This window comes from Siphateles boraxobius, unplaced genomic scaffold (assembly GCF_051911475.1).
Source record: "Siphateles boraxobius isolate OS27281-9 unplaced genomic scaffold, OSU_SipBor_1 71, whole genome shotgun sequence".
Lineage (NCBI taxonomy): Eukaryota > Metazoa > Chordata > Actinopteri > Cypriniformes > Leuciscidae > Siphateles > Siphateles boraxobius.
The window spans coordinates 62,634-79,574 of record NW_027509199.1 but is presented as its reverse complement, the minus strand read 5'-3'; the positions used below and the strand labels follow the sequence as shown (position 1 = coordinate 79,574).

Genomic DNA, 16,941 nt, shown 5'->3' with positions numbered 1-16,941 from the left:
ACATTCATGCTTTTATCCATAGTGAATTATATTGCATTGATGGTACACATTTATTGCATTCCCTGGGAATGAAACCCATGACCTTGGCATTGCTAGCATGAGTACATAGTTACATAAAATGGAACCCAACATTTTTCTTGAGATCTTCAATTAAACAAGCAACACCCTACAAACCACTTACAGTAGCAACCACTCAGACTATGTTAGCAACCACATAGCAATGCCTGGCATCCACCCACAAAAACCTGAAAGTTTTATTTCATTGCACTTAATCTAGCTCAGGTGATCCAATCCTGCCCATGACAGCTTTAGCTCCAGCCAGACCAAACACACATGCCTGGATGTTTCTAGTAATCCTGGAGTCCTTAATTAAGTTAAGTCAAGTCACCTTTATTTATATTGCGCTTTTTACAATACAGATTGTTTCAAAGTAGCTTTACAGAGATAACAGGAAAATAATGTTGTAATAATATTGTTAAATATAAAATTAAATGTCCCCAACTAAGCAAGCCAAAAGCCAATGGCGACAAACTCGACAGCGGCAGGAACCCAAACTCTTATCAGTGACAGAATGGAGAAAACCCCTTGAATTAGCTGGTCCACAATTACCACACTAGGGGTGGGAATATATAGGCACATTTGGGGAAAGGAATTATGTACTAGCAGCTCTCATACAAAAATAATGCTTGTGGACTTGCGCATTTTCTGAATAATTAGTAACATACAAAGCCGCTCTTATACACAACTAAATAATAAAGAATTATGACTTTAAATTTTTGCTGAATACCACAATCTAAAACAGCTTATAGAAAAAAAGTGAATGAACATCTGCAGAGAGCACAGTCAAAATGTTTTGTGACTGGCATTGCACTGATACACACTGTGCTGTGGAGGGCAGTACAGTAAACCTATGTATAACGTACGTATAACAGATCGGTTTAGGGCTGTAGTCAAGACCACCTTTGTCGAGTCCAAGACCAGGACTAGTCGAGTCCAAGTCAAGACCAAGTCCAAAGAGGTTCAAGTCCGAGTCAAGACCAAGTACAGGACAGGGAAAAAAAAGTCGTATGCATGACATTATCAAGACAATCATTTTGGGTAATTATTAGTTGATCTAAAAGCAAAAACAGTGTCACAACACCCAGGATGTTAAATATAGACATTGCCCTTGATATCATATAATCTTCTAATCTAAAGAAAACAGAATGATGACATATGGTGATACCTCATAATAGCAGTGTTTCACTGTGGATCTGAAAGACACATACTTTCACATCCAGAGAGCCCCCCATCGCAGGCCATTCTTGAGATTCCCCTTTCAAGGGGCAGGCTTATCAATACAGTTCTGCCGTTCGGTCTGCCCCCCACCCCTACACCACACACGCCTGCGATCACCCTCATCAGCACCTTCTGTTTAATGCAACACCAAGGAACTTTTCCTCTGCGGTCGCCCTACAGGTTGGAATCGGAATTGTCCATTACCGCTGTCGTAAATAATTTAGCCATGGCAGACTATGGCATGCTATGGCAGACGTGTCATTCAACCTATTGTAAGTCGATGTACCATCACAAGGGTCTTGGAAATATATTATGAAGGTTGAAAAACTACATAGTGTTACTTTAAGCTCACCAGTCACTTCACCATCTGTCTGGTCTTGTTGTTCCTACCAAGAACTACTAACTGGACTACCTTTCTCTGAGAGACTTTCCTGTGAGATCCTGTCTTCAGTCATCTGTCTTCTCCAGCAATCCAGTCATCTCTCATCTCAAACAGATAAGAACTGTCATTCACTGCTATCATCAACTCAACGTAGTGACTCACCTGTTCACTTCGTGTGTTATCTGTACACCTGCAATAAACCCCTTGTTTTGGATATTACCTGTTGTTGCATTCTGTTCCATGACGCATTGAAGTTAAAGATGCCTAAAGTGGACCACGGTAGTTTCACTTTCACGGTTACACTTTATATTAAGATGACGTTGTTACTGTGTAATTACACAAATAAGTACGGAGTAGTATTAATCAACTACATGTACTTACTGTAGGGTTCAGGTTTGTTTTAAGGTTAGTTTCTTGTAATTATGCATACTTTTCTGTTATTACTATAGTAAGTGCATGTAACTACGTCACCTTAAAATAAAGTGTGACTCTATGCACTTGTTGAGGTTTGCACCAAGCAAAGAGAATACAAACTGAGTCTAAAGGTTGTTAGGGCCCTTGCAGCCACCTTATCATCAGTCATGGTGACACTTGTGTCGTTTTATTTTGAAATAAGCTGCACAGTAATGAATCCATGAGTGGTACAAGCCGCTCCGTGATCCGGAAAGCACTGAGTCTGTGCTCTGTTTGTGCCGTATCTCACAACTCTTTAAGCCCACATCTGGCTTTTACAGGAATGTTTTCTCCATGTGAAAGTGGTTTACCCAGCAGATAAACACACCGCACACACAGAGATACACGCATATTCCAAACGGTCACAAGTCGCAAACACTCTTCAGAGGAGCTGTGGGATGAAGAACCCTTGTGCACTTCACAATTAAAAAAAGATTATGATAATGAAGCTGGTTCAGTTTGAAGTAAAGCAGTGAAGTGAATCTTGATGTGCAGAAGATCATAAGGTCAGTTCTGAAACGCTGCCAGTGGCATCCTTGAAGCAAACATTGAGTCCGATCTGTCCGTTCCTCTGAGAACAGCAGGCGGTCTTTACTCTGAAACAGAATAGCTTTTCACAATACATAGACAAATGAAATCACGCTAAAATACAGCATTTATTGTGAAAACAAAACAATAATTGACAAAAAATCAGACTGTCATTTCACAATTGTTTTTTTTTCTCAATCAAGCCTTTTGCCAAGCAAACCTTTCTTTTTGAGTTGATATAAGCATCTAGAAGAGGCCCACATTAATAATCAGTTGGTACATGTAGGTTTGCCAATCACAACATACCTCATTTATTTATTGAAATCTTAAAGATACACTACCAATCAAAAGTCTGGGGTCAAATTCTTTTTTTAATAAATACAGCAAAGATGCTTTAAATTGACCAAAAGTGTCAGTAAAGACATTTATAATGTTGTAAAATATTTCAATTTCAAATAAATAATATGAATAATATGAATCAGCACAACTGTTTTCAGAAATGTTTCTTAAGCTTCAAATCATCATATTATAATGATTTCTGATGGATCATGTGGCACTGAAGACTGGAGGAATGATGCTGAAAATGTATATTTCAAAATGCACCTGCATTTTGTGACTTTAAGTCAAATGAAAGAATATTTTTCTATTTGTATATTTCGTCAATGTTGAAATATCCTCTTGTCTCGTTCCTGTGAACCCAGTATCGTCTCATGAGCTAAGTGTTTCGTCACACCCTTAATAAAACATAATTTCCTTAACAACAAAATTTGTGGCCAGTTAAAATCCTGAGTAGCTAGTAACTCTGGAAAACCACTATCCAACAGTTCATGTCATGAGAACCAAATTCTGCCTTGTTTTTTTTTTACAGTAAACATAATAATTGGATGTATGTGACTTGCCTGTAGTCAGTGGTTCCCTTTCAGCGCCTCCGTTCCCTCCTTCGGGGAACGGGGGTTATCATATGTAACCGAGACGTTACAGTGAAGCCAAGCATTTGGATCAGCTGCTCAGCTTCGCAGCGAGGGTATATAATGAGCAGCAGGTGCGATTGCACTTCAACCTTTTGCTGAGGAGCCAAGCACTTCAATGCTCTCTATAAACTCTCAGGAGATTGTGAAAACTTCAAGCCTTCTTCTCGGACCTCTCCACCCTGGTGCGGGCGTGATAGCACAGCAGCGCGAGCAAAACAAAAAAGCTGTTGTCACAGCTGGTAAGGTGCGCAATGAGAGCGCTCAACAGCCGTTTTCATGGCTGGTAAGACCAGTGAGAGAGAGACCCTGCGTGTTTCAGCACCAGTGAGAGCAGTCCCTAAAAGAGCTTACACAGATAGATCGTGTCTTTTTTCAAGATGACTTTCTATCTTTGTGTTTCTGGATGTGGTTATTACCTGGGGTCACGGGATGGTCACGGTCGCTGTCTGGGCCTCGAACACGCTGAGGCAGCGTTCGGGGATGAGTCATGTACCCATTGTGGGAAGATGACCATCGCGGAGCTACGGTCGAGACTCTCGTTCCTGCAAAGGGGCGGAGTCCTCGTACATCTGCCTCGATCCATACCTCCCCAGATGTCTCGATTCTTCCTCGATATCAATTTCTACCGAGGCCATTTCTGCGCTTTGCGTTCGATGGTCGAGCATATCAGTAAAAAGTTCTACCCTTCGGGCTGTCCCTGTCCCCCCGTGTCTTCACGAAAGTCACAGAGGGTGCCCTTGTTCCCATGAGAGAACAGGGCGTTCGCATCCTCAACTATCTCGACGACTGGCTGATACTAGCACACTCTCGAGATCAGCTATGCGAACACAGGGACCTTGTGCTCAGGCACCTCAGCCAGTTGGGTCTTCAGGTCAACTGGGAAAAGAGCAAACTCTCCCCTGTGCAGAGGATCTCTTTTCTCAGTATGGAGTTCGATTCGGTCGCACAGACAGCGCGCCTCACAGAGGAACGCGCTCAGTCGGTGCTGAACAGCTTGAACATGTTCAATTATTTCAGAGGCTCCTGGGGCATGTGGCAGTGGCAGCAGCGGTAACCCCGCTCAGCCTGCTTAATATGAGACCGCCTCAGCACTGGCTTCATGGCCGAGTCCCGAGATGGGCTTGGCATCGCGGCACTCACCGGGTGGCAATCACACCGGAGTGCTGCCAGACCTTCAGCCCGTGGTCAGACCCTCGTTCCTGCGGGCAGGAGTCCCCTTGGAACAGGTGTTCAGGCATGCTGTGTTGTTCACAGATGCCTCTGCCACCAGCTGGGGTGCCACGTACAACAGGTATGCAGTGTCAGGGGTGTGGACTGACCCCCAACTGCATTGGCACATGAACTGCCTCGAGTTGCTAGCAGTACGTCTTACTCTGAGCCACTTGAAAAGGCCAATACAAGACAGGGACGTACTGGTCCGTACGGACAACACTGCGACCGTTGCGTACATCAATCAACAAGGTGTTCTACACTCCTGTCACCATCTCCTCCTCTGGAGTCAGAAGAATCTGAAGTATGCTTCGAGCCATGTATGTCCCCGGTGTGTGCTCAACCGTGTGGCCGACGACCTATCACGAACTGTGCCCCCGGGAGAATGGCGACTCCACCCCCAGGTGGTTCAGCTGATCTGGAGAGAGTTCAGGAGGCTCAGGTAGACCTGTTTGCCTCCTCAAAGACCTCCCACTACCAGCTGTTTTACTCCGACCAAGGGAACACTCGGCCCTGGCACACAGCTGGCCCCGGGGCCTCAGAAAATATGCGTTTCCCCCAGTGAGCCTACTTGCGCAGACTGTGCAAAGTCAGGGAGGACAAGGAGCAGGTCCTTCTGGTGACTCCCTATTGGCGCACCAGGAATTGTTTCCCAGAACTCATGCTCCTCGTGACAGTTCCTCCCTGGCCCAGTTCTCCAAGAGACGTGTGTACGCCCTGAAGTGGAACCTGTTCATCGGGTGGTGTTCTTCTCGCCGAGAAGACCCCTAAAGTTGTTCAATAGGGTCTTTGCTTTCCTTCTTGCAGCAAGGGTTGGAGCAAAGGCTTTCTCCCTCCACCCTCAAAGAACATGCTGCCGCTATTTCAGCATATCACGACCACATAGATCGCAAAACGGTAGGAAAGCACAACCTGGTCGTCAGGTTTCTTCGGGGGGTGAGACGATTAAATCCTCCTCGAGCCCCCTTGGGGTCGTTCAACCCTCTTGGGATCTTTCCCTGGTGCTTCGAGCACTTCAGGATGCTCCCTTTGAGCCTTTGCAATCAGTAGACTTAAAACTTCTTTCCATGAAGACTTTGCTGCTGGTTGCACTGGCCTCTGTCAAGAGGGTATGGGACCGGCAGGCATTTTCGGTCGATGAATCGTGCCTAGAGTTCGGGCCGGTTGACAACCACGTAGTTCAGCGGCCTGGCTATGTGCCCAAAGGTTCCTACCACTCCCTTCAGGGACCAGGTAGTGAACATGCAACCACTGCCCTTGGAGGAGGCAGACCCAGCCCGGACTTTGCTCTGTCCCGTTCGCGCTCTGCGTTTATATGTGGACAGAACTCAAAGTCTCAGGACATCAGACCAGCTCTTTGTTTGTTACAGAGGCCAGCAGAAGGGAAGGGCTGTCTACAAGCAGATGATGGCCCACTGGATAGTGGATGCCATTGCCTTGTTTTTGGTAAGCCAAGCCCTGACCGCTCAGGTTGCATGCTCACTCCCTGAGAGGCGTTCCATCCTCCTGGGCGCTGGCATGTGGCTCCTCGCTAACAGATATCTGTAGAGCAGCGGGCTTGGCGACACCTAACACGTTCGATAGATATTATAACCTACGTATAAAGCCGGTCTCCTCCCGTGTTCTCACCCTAAACGGACAGAAGCACAGAGAGGTCCGGCACTGTCGGCTTGCTGCACCCTACTGTGCACCCTTATTATTCCAGAGTGAAAAACCTATTGAGTCCTCCAACACCCTCGGCCCGGACATGGTGGAGCGTCCGGTGCCAGGCCTTTATTCGCTAAATCTTTGAGAACAGGGTCTAGGCTGAGTCCCATATGTGTGAACCTACGGGGATCCCATATGTATATATTTTTCCACGACTGCTCCTAACGGAAGCCCGTTTCTTTCCCTGGACTAGTCACCCAGTATTCATATGTAGTACAATCTTCGGGCTAGTCCATATGTATTTCCCACATAACTCCTTGAAAAAAGTGGCTTCCGCAGCATTTTCCTTCCTAGCAGAAAGGGCATGCTTTCCCAGTGTTATCCAATGTCTCACTGTATGGGTTATCATGGAACAATAGTGACAGATTCACTCTGTGTAAGCTTCCTCCTATCGTCCTTCCAGGCAAGAAGGTGTAGAGGCTTGCACAGGGCGCTATATGGGGTGCAGCAGCTGTGGTGCTTTGGTAGGGACTCCTATTAGTCGGTCACTACGTACGTTAAGAGACCGACTGATAGGGAACGTCTCGGTTACATATGGTAACTCTCGTTCCCTGAAGGAGGGAACAGACGCCTCGTCCCGTCGCCACAACTGCCGCCGCCCGCCTGGGCGGCCAGCTTATCAGGCTTGGCTCCTCAGCAAAAGGCTGAAGTGCAATGGCACCTGCTGCGCATTATATACCCGCGCTGTGAGGCTGCGCAGCTGATATGTGCATTGGCTTGTTTAGTTTCACTCAAAGTACATTTGCCTCTCTACCGAGATTCCTATTAGTCGGTCATGACGTGCGCCTCCGTTCCCTCCTTCGGGGAACGGGGGTTATCATATGTAACCGAGACGTTACAGTGAAGCCAGTTTTTTTTCAGTTTAATTGTTTAAATTCCTCCACACAGAAGAAATTATTAAAAATGTGTCTAGACTTAAGAAAAAGTAGTAAGTACTTTTCTTATTAGTACTTATTATATAACTATAACTAAGAATATAGTCAAGTCACCTTTATTTATATCTCGCTTTTTACAATACAGATGGTTTCAAAGCAGCTTTACAGAGATAACGGGAAAATAATGCAACAAAGTTTGTTTCCAGAAGAAAATAGCATCACAGTCCAGCTTAAGTTCAGGGATAGTTCATTTGTAGAAAGTTATTAATTTAGTTAATTTATATATATATATATATATATATATATATATATATATATATATATATATATATATATATATATATATATATATATATGTGTGTATATATATATATAGCCTCTCTGGAGAAAACCGTGATATCATTGTCCAGCTCAGTTCAGTTCTCATATAATGGTGTCAATGCAGGAAGATCAATAATATTGTTGAATATTAAATTAAATGTCTTCAACTAAACAAGACAAAAGCCAAAGACGAAAAAGGCTCCCTCACAGAGTCACTCATTGTAGACGCGTAAACGACGATCAGCTTAGAGCTTGCCAGTGAAGAACGTTTTGCTCCGTATGCGTCAGATGCTCAGTGAAGTGTGTGTGTGTGTGTGTGTGTGTTTCAGTGCTCAGCCAGCAGGCCCATCAGCAGCACCTCCAGCAGCAGCAGGCTCAGGCTCAGGCCCAGGCCCAGGCCCAGGCTCAGGCTCAGGCTCAGGCTCAGGGCTCCCAGCAGCAGCAGAGCTCTCAGCCCATGATGAACATGAGCGCGCAGCAGCACCAGCAGAAGATGAGGCTCCAGCGCATCCAGATGGAGCGAGAGCGCATCCAGAGGAGACAGGAGGAGCTCCTTAGACAGGTGAGTGTCTACTGGACAGGGAGAAAAGTCCTCTCTTCACAGTGCTGTGTAGAACGGTTTATTCTTCTGGATGCCTCAAACCCCACCAGGTGTCACCAGAGCTCTCGTAGGGGTTGCTTTTAGTGGAACTGATTAGGATTTCACTTTTTTAGATTATTTTAAAAATGTGAATAAAATGTGTACAATGTAAAAAGAAAGTCCACCTATTTCAACTTTAAGGTCTTGTTTCACAGACAGGGTTTAGATTAAGCAAGGATTAGGCAGATTAGGCTTTCCCTTCTTAGAAAAAACATTACTGGTGTGAATCTTAAAACAAAACAATGGCATATTTTAAGATATATCAGTACAAGTTGCTTTCAGGTAAAACAGCTTAAACATGCATTTTAGTCTGAGACTAGCTTAAGCCTAGTCTGGAAACCGGGGGTAAAACTTAAGAACTGCTAAAAATCAGTTGCTGCCTTAAATCAAGTACAATCAATTTCCCTGTACAAGTCGTTTCAACTTATATTATATTAAACTGACTTTAAAAATCGAGTTGAATCTTGTATTACTATAAAAATGTGAAATTTCTTACATTATTTTGACAGTAAAGTAATTAAAAAAACATATGTTGCCATGACTAATTGATCATATCGTTTTTTACAGTGTACAGTATAAGAAGCAAAGTCCTTTTAAGATAAGTCATTTCCCTCGGCGGCCAACTTTGAAACGCCTCTCAGTCATGCAAGTGCAGCTTCTGTCTTTTTGAGTGGGGAAACATCAAATTCTTCAAAACTGTTCACCAAGCTTACAATTAAATTTCATATTTTAAATCACCAATGAAATCTGACAACAAGTTTCTCATTAGTTCTGTTTCTAAACGCTCAAATAATGACAGAAAGCTAAATATTTCAGGCTGGATCAAGCTAATGTCTATAGTCTTTGATAAGCAGTGCTTTGAAATGGGGAATGAAATATATGACTCTCATACTTAACACAAGGGTCAGCTCAGGGAAAGGGCTGGGAAGCTCTGATGTGAACTTTGACGCCCCCTAGTGGTCCACACACATAAATCAAGCTCATGTTTATAGGAATGATTCAGACAAGAACACATACTGTGTTTACATTCAACAGTTCTGGCTCTGTTCACTCAGTTTCTGATCATGGACATGCTTTTCTGTGTGAGAACACATGCAGTTTTTGCATGTGTGTGTGTAAGTCATTCACTGGTTTCTGGAGCTGGATGTGTTCCACGGTTTCTGCTGGACTGGATTCTTCACTCCACCCTGAATCTCTATATATAACAGCCTGAGCTGCTCTGACCAGTGCATTTAAAAGCTTCACTGTGAAGATTATCGTTTTATAAAAGCATTTACACTAATTCTTCTGATAAAACTCATTGTTAAAACTGTAAAAAGGAAATAAACAATTTAAAGCTCAAATAATCCAGTCACCTTATGGGTTTACGTGTTATATTGTCATGGCAATAAAGTTGTAAATTTGGATAATTCATGGTAAAGTCAGGGTAAAAATCATGATAACATGTTGCTTACATCTTGTTTTTTATTGGCTTTTGGCACGGCAGCTGTATGCTAAGCTTTTGCTTAGTTTTTCACAATAAAGAATTATGCATGCAAAAAAAATTCTAATATTGGCTAAACTAAATTAGTAGTTTGAGCGCGAGTGAGTTTGTGTGTAAATACAATTTCTAGTAGGATGTATTGATACACTGTCTATTGTATTTAATATTCTCATATTCATATTTTCATATGAATAGGAAAATATTAAAGACTTCGTTGCTCCACAATATAGCTACCACTAGAAAGCACCAGCCCAACTCGATAAGACTATATATATATATATATATATATATATATATATATATATATATATATATATATATATATATACTAGTATATATAAATATATATATATATATATATATATATATATATATATATATATATACTAGTATATATAAATATATATATATATATATATATATAAATGTCTTTACAACTGCTATTTTATTTAGATTTAACTAGTTTTAATCTGAGTTGTTGAATGTATTATGTAAAGAATTTATAATCAACATTTCTATGTTCCTGATACTCACATCAGCATTAATAACTGGAAATACAAGGTATATTTAGTTTATTATAATACTGCTAGTAAAGCAGTTTTATCAGCACAGATTGTCAGGTTTATTTTAGCTCTTCCTCTCAGTGTTTGAGTTCCTCTTGTTCACGATTGTCAATGTGCCTGCGGCCGGGTTACAGTGTGTGTGTGTGTTTCTCCAGGAGGTGGCGCTCCGACAGCTGCCCATGGACTCTGAGAACATGGCACCCGTGGCTCCAGCCATCAGCTCTCCAGTCATGACCCAGGCCAACATGCCCAACAACAGCTCAGATCCCTTCCTCAACAGGCAGGTGTCCTCCGTACCCTCTCACTTCCAGTGTGTGAAGCTGTGCTAAAGAGTGTGTGTTTGTGTGTGTGTGTGCAGTGGGCCGTATCACTCCCGAGAGCAGAGCACAGACAGTGGACTCGGACTGGGATGCTACAGTATTCCCACCACTCCTGAGGACTTCCTGAACAACATGGAGGAGATGGACACAGGTGACGCACACACAACGCTTTGCGATGTTATTATTACATGCCATTGCTAAATTCTTACACAGTATCTGATCGGATGACATACCAATATATATACAGATGCTGGTCATATGATTAGAATATCATCAAAAAGTTTATTTATTTCAGTAATTCCATTCAAAAAGTGAAACTTGAATATTATATTCATTCATTAAACATATATTTCAAATGTTTATTTCATTTAATTGTGATGATTAAAACTGACAACTAATGAAAATCCCAAATTCAGTATCTCCGAAAATTAGAATATTACTTAAGACCAATACAAAAAAAGGATTTTTTAGAAATGTTGGTCAACTGAAAAGTATGAACATGAAAGGTTTGAGCATGTACAGCACTCAATACTTAGTTTGGGCTCCTTTTGCCTGAATTACTGCAGCAATGCGGCGTGGCATGGAGTTGATCAGTCTGTGGCATTGCTCAGGTGTTATGAGAGTCCAGGTTGCTCTGATAGTGGCCTTCAGCTCTTCTGCATTGTTGGGTCTGGCGTATCGCATCTTCCTCTTCACAATACCCCATCGATTTTCTATAGGGTTAAGGGAAGGCGAGTTTGCTGGCCAATTAAGAACAGGGATACCATGGTCCTTAAACCATGTACTGGTAGCTTTGGCACTGTGTGCAGGTGCCAAGTCCTGTTGGAAAATGAAATCTGCATCTCCATAAAGTTGGTCAGCAGCAGGAAGCATGAAGTGCTCTAACACTTCCTGGTAGACGGCTGCATTGGCCTTGGACCGCAGAAAACACAGTGGACCAACACCAGCACATGACATGGCACCCCAAATCATCACTGACTGTGGAAACTTTACACTGGACTTCAAGCAACGTGGATTCTGTGCCTCTCTTCTCTTCCTCCAGACTCTGGGACCTTGATTTCCAAAGGAAATGCAAAATTTACTTTCATCAGAGAACATAACTTTGGACCACTCAGCAGCAGTCCAGTCCTTTTTGTCTTTATCCCAGGTGAGACACTTCTGACGCTGTCTTGTTCAAGAGTGGCTTGACACAAGGAATGCGACAGCTGAAACCCATGTCTTGCATACGTCTGTGTGTGGTGGTTCTTGAAGCACTGACTCCAGCTGCAGACCACTCTTTGTGAATCTCCCCCACATTTTTGAATCGGTTTTGTTTCACAATCTTCTCCAGGGTGCGGTTATCCCTTTTACTTGTACACTTTTTTTCTACCACATCTTTTCCTTCCCTTCGCCTCTATTAATGTGCTTGGACACAGAGCTCTGTGAACAGCCAGCCTCTTTAGCAATGACCTTTTGTGTCTTGCCCTCCTTGTGCAAGATGTCAATGGTCGTCTTTTGGACAGCTTTCAAGTCAGCAGTCTTCCACATGATTGTGTAGCCTACAGAACTAGACTGAGAGACCATTTAAAGGCCTTTGCAGGTGTTTTGAGTTAATTAGCTGATTAGAGTGTGGCACCAGGTGTCTTCATTATTGAACCTTTTCACTAATCTAATTTTCGGAGAGACCGATTTTGGGGTTTTCATTAGTTGTCAGTTATAACCATCAAAATTAAAAGGAATGAACACTTGAAATATATCAGTCTGTGTGTAATGAATGAATTTAATATCCAAGTTTCACTTTTTGAATGGAATTACTGAAATAAATCAACTTTTTGATGATATTCTAATTATATGACCAGCACCTGTATACACTGATCATGGACATATATATATATATATACATATACTGCCGGTCAAAAGTTTGGGATCAGTACGATTTTTAATGTTTTTAAAAGACGTCTCTTCTGCTCACCAAGGCTGCATTTATTTGATTAAAAATAAAAATGATGTTGTGAAATATAACTACAATTTAAAATAACTGTTTTCTATGTGAATATATAGTAAAGTGTAATGTATTCCTGTGATCAAAGCTGAATTGTCAGAATCATTACTCCAGTCTTCAGTGTCACATGATCCTTCAGAAATCAGTATAATATGATGATTGGATGCTCAAGTCATCAAATTGTTGTCATCAAATCAACATTTATTATTATTATCAATGTTGTTTTCAGCATTGTCAGCTAGTTTTCTGTATGTTTAAAGGGTGATATGTATTCCTGACTGAGCTCCTGTGTTGCGTGTGCAGGTGAGAACATGGTGCCGGTCAGTATGAACGTCCCCCAGCAGAGCCGCTTCCCAGATTTCCTGGACTCCATGCCCGGCACCAACGTGGACCTGGGCACCCTGGAGGGGGCCGACCTCATGCCCATCCTCAACGACGTGGAGTCGGTCCTGAACAAGAGCGAGCCCTTCCTCACCTGGCTTTAGGCCCATACGGCACACTAAAGACTGTTTTACACAAATATAGATATTATATTATATATTCAATCAGCTTCTTCCTCTAGTTTCACTTTTTAGGTGTTAGAATCACCACGAGTCTAAGAACAATACCAAAGTGTTTAGCCTGTGAACAAATGAGCAAGCATGTGTCAATCAAAGCATTAGAGGAAGACAAACGCGTTTGTATTGTAACTGATGTTGGGTAGATATGATTATGATTATGATTGTGTTTGTGTTCAGAAGGATCACATTGAGAGTGGAAACGCATTAATAGTGTCGTATAAGTGAGTCCGGCTCTCGGATCATGTTTAACAGGCGCTGTGTGTTTGTACATTTAACACAGAGAGAGAGTCTGGGTGAATCTCACGAAAATAATGCATGCAGTCTTATTTCCGCCATGGGGAAAAAAAAAAGAGTAAACGTGACTTTCATGTCTTATAATTGGGTATTTTTCAAATTCAATTGTGAGTTTATAGCTCACAATTCAGATTTTTTCTCTGAAATTCTGCATGTGTGTGCATTCAGGTCAGGTTACATGACACAGTTTTCAACTAAAAACGGAAAAGCTTTTATCCGTTTTGCCCGTTCATTTAGACGACAATGGCGTTTTGGGGCCTGAAAATGCAAAGTTTTGAAAACGGGTTTCAAAGTGCAAGTTTTTGAAAACGATAGCGTTATCATCTCCATTTAAACTACAGAAACGTGAATTTGTGAAAATGGTGACATCATGCGCATGTGTATTTTGTGCTCAATCTATAGTGTTTCTTTATAAAGTGACGTCGCCACCTACTGGCCTGGAATGAAAAATACTGCGTTTTTAGTCGTTTTCACGGATCCGTGTGAATGGGGATCGTTTTGATGATGTTGTCGTCTGTATGCGAAAAACGTGAAAATAAAATCGTAAATTTTTGGTACATTGTTGTGTAAACGTACCCAAAAAAAACTGAAACCTGAATTGCGGAAATGAGAATCGTGAAAAAAGTCAGAATTGTGATATAAACAGTTATAATTTTTCAATTTTTATTCTGTAGCAGAAATAACTTCCATAAGAACATGTCTAAAACAATAATAAGAAATAAGAATAAATGCTTAAAGAAAATTAAGCCAATTTTTAGGACCATTAGGAATTTTTGATTAATATATAAGCATGTTTCCCCCAAACACTAATTAGAAGAATCATCACTGAGAATGAGAATTACAATCAAACTCGAGAGTGAGAGATTCAAATGTGTTACAGTATTACAGATGTGCACTGTAAAAACTGGGAACATGCAATTGCCACCTTAACAAGCTCTTTCTGTCTTATTTAAACCATAAAACTAGTTTTATTGGAATAAATTAATGTATTTAGGTGGATTGAGTGATGCTATTTTTGGCTTGTATAAAACCAGCTGATTCAGATGCTTCAAAAATCATAATGGTCCTTAGGTTTTCATGAGATTCACCCTGCTTTAATAATTCACATTTTGCCAAATCAGCAGCAGTGTGCCTGTCAAAGCTTTACATTGTGAATTATATCCAACGAGTAACTATTACAGATGTGTTTTACTTTTATTCCAGTTTAGCTATTGTGCAAGCTCACGATGCTCATGTAGACAAGCGTTTCATATCATATATGTTTTATTGTACTGCTACAGTATTCCTGTTTTCTATTCTGTGCTCTTGACATCTGGTGCATTTACTTAGTTTGCAGTTTAGTATTTATCAAGAGCCACTGTATGAACTTCTTTTTAAATAGTTTTTAGATATTTTCTTTTCAGGAATTTAAAAATTCGAAGCACTACAAATACACCAAGGATTCAGCAATACTACTCTAGTCCCGCAATATTTTCAGGGAATATCGCGCATCAAGTATTTTCGGATCATTTTGCCTTCATTCGAATGATCGTTGTGGCCGACATGTTTTTTTATTGATTTTATTACCCTGGCTGAAATCCAGTTCAATATATAAACATATAAATATGTTTTTTTTTCTACACAGGTCTAATTTTTGTATTGCATGTTTGATCTGTTTGATATTCATAGCATCGGGGGTGTGTAGACCCACCTCACCATGACTTCTTTATTGTGTATGGTTACTTTATAGACAGGTTATGAATTGAAAAGTGTGTTGGATTTGTGGATTGTGCAGATTTTGGGTTTTAGTAACTGTAGGTCAAACTGAGCTCATGACGTCCTTTATAAGGGCCGAACGGTTAAGTCCCGGGTCAGAAAGAGCCGATACGAGCTGTTCTCGAACCCGAGTGACCTTGAGAATCATTCAGAGGTCGCTTTCTTCAGTTTTGGACAACTAAGGATGAGATCTGCTGGTCTTGACCAGTTCTGCAAGAGGGACCTTTTAAAGATTTAACTATTTTCTATAATATAAACTGCTTTTCCAAAACCAGAATCATGCAATTTCCCACAGAGTTGTAAAGTAGTGGGTGGGAACCGAACACTTTTTTGGCTGTGTAATGGGGTGAAGTGTAATGTGTTGATCCAGTTGTGTAGCGCTCAACACTTCAGCATGCATTAGGGTTTGTGAGAACGTTGGTCACATGCTGGAAAGCTCAGAAGACAAACAGTGTACCACAGAAATATGATGGCGGTGTACTGTACGTAAGAAACGTGGTTGTAACCTCTAAGAAATCTCGAAAATTGTCGGTAAAATCAAAAAAGGAAAAGAATAAAATTGTTTATTAGCATGGATGTATAGCTGTGTTTCTTTATGAATCAGTTCTTTGTCTTTACCAGCCGGAATGGGAAAAAACCTTTGGATAAACAATTTATTATCCATTTCAGTGACATTTGTCTCTTGTGAAAAAGAAGTGCTCTTAAATGTATTGAATGTCCCATATACTGTACTTAAAACCTTGAAAAGTTTTTTTTTAACTAAATAAAAGGCCAATTAAGTGCACTTAAAGAGACACTCTTTCATGTTTTAACACTTAAGTCCACTTAATAGTCAAAGTGCTTTTTAAATATTTTTAAAACATTTTTAATAATCTTGTGTTGTGCTTTAAAAAAGTACAATTATTTTAATGTGTTGACTACCATACTGAAGCACATGTAAACTATTTGATTATAGAATGTTTAACTGTAGTCAAGTCACCTTTATTTATATATACAGTTATATTTACAGGACAGAGTGTTTCAATAGCAGATTTACAGAGATAACTGAAAAATAATGCAACAGAGTTTGTTTCCAGAAGAAAAGTGTCACAGTCCAGCTTAGGTTCAGTGATGGTTCATTTCTGTTGTAAAAAAGTTATTAATTTCGTTAATTTATATATAAATATAAATTTATATATATATTATATATAAATATATAAATTAGTTCAGTTCTCCTATAATGGTGTCAATGCAGGAATAGCAATAATATTGTTGAATATTAAGTGTCCCCAACTAAGCAAGTCAAAAGCCAAAGGCTCGACAGTGACGAGAACCCAAATCTCCATCAGTGACAGCATGGAGAAATAAACCTCGGGAGAAACCAGACTCAGTCGCTCAGTTCTCCTCTGGCCAACGAACCAACAGTGTATGATTATGATTCAGGCATTACAGGTCAGGTGGAGGATTGGGTCAGAACATTCAGGATATTATCCAGTTCATCTGTTGAAGATCAGTCATCACGCGCGTATGGAGACGAGTGTGTTGAGGATCAGTGCCGATCTGTTTTGTGTTCTTGGAATACTTTAAATGTACTAAATTGCAACTTCGTCATTACAAATGTGTAATTACAAATATACTTAAA

The 16,941-nt window shown here is 40.9% G+C and overlaps 1 protein-coding gene across 2 annotated transcripts in view; it reads left to right on the top strand.

Moving 5' to 3' along the window:
* LOC143724279 (WW domain-containing transcription regulator protein 1-like) overlaps nt 1–15,892 on the top strand; it is a 57,547-nt gene extending 41,655 nt beyond the window's left edge. The window contains exons 3-6 of one of the 2 annotated variants that reach the window (XM_077217256.1): nt 8,054–8,286; nt 10,569–10,690; nt 10,769–10,881; nt 13,015–15,892. In XM_077217256.1, the coding sequence (XP_077073371.1) occupies nt 8,054–8,286; nt 10,569–10,690; nt 10,769–10,881; nt 13,015–13,196 (650 nt within the window). In that variant the 3' untranslated portion in view covers nt 13,197–15,892. Of the gene's footprint in view, nt 1–8,053; nt 8,287–10,565; nt 10,691–10,768; nt 10,882–13,014 lie in introns of both variants that reach the window. The other variant, XM_077217255.1, reaches the window with a different exon arrangement.
* The last annotated feature ends 1,049 nt before the right edge of the window (nt 15,893–16,941 follow it).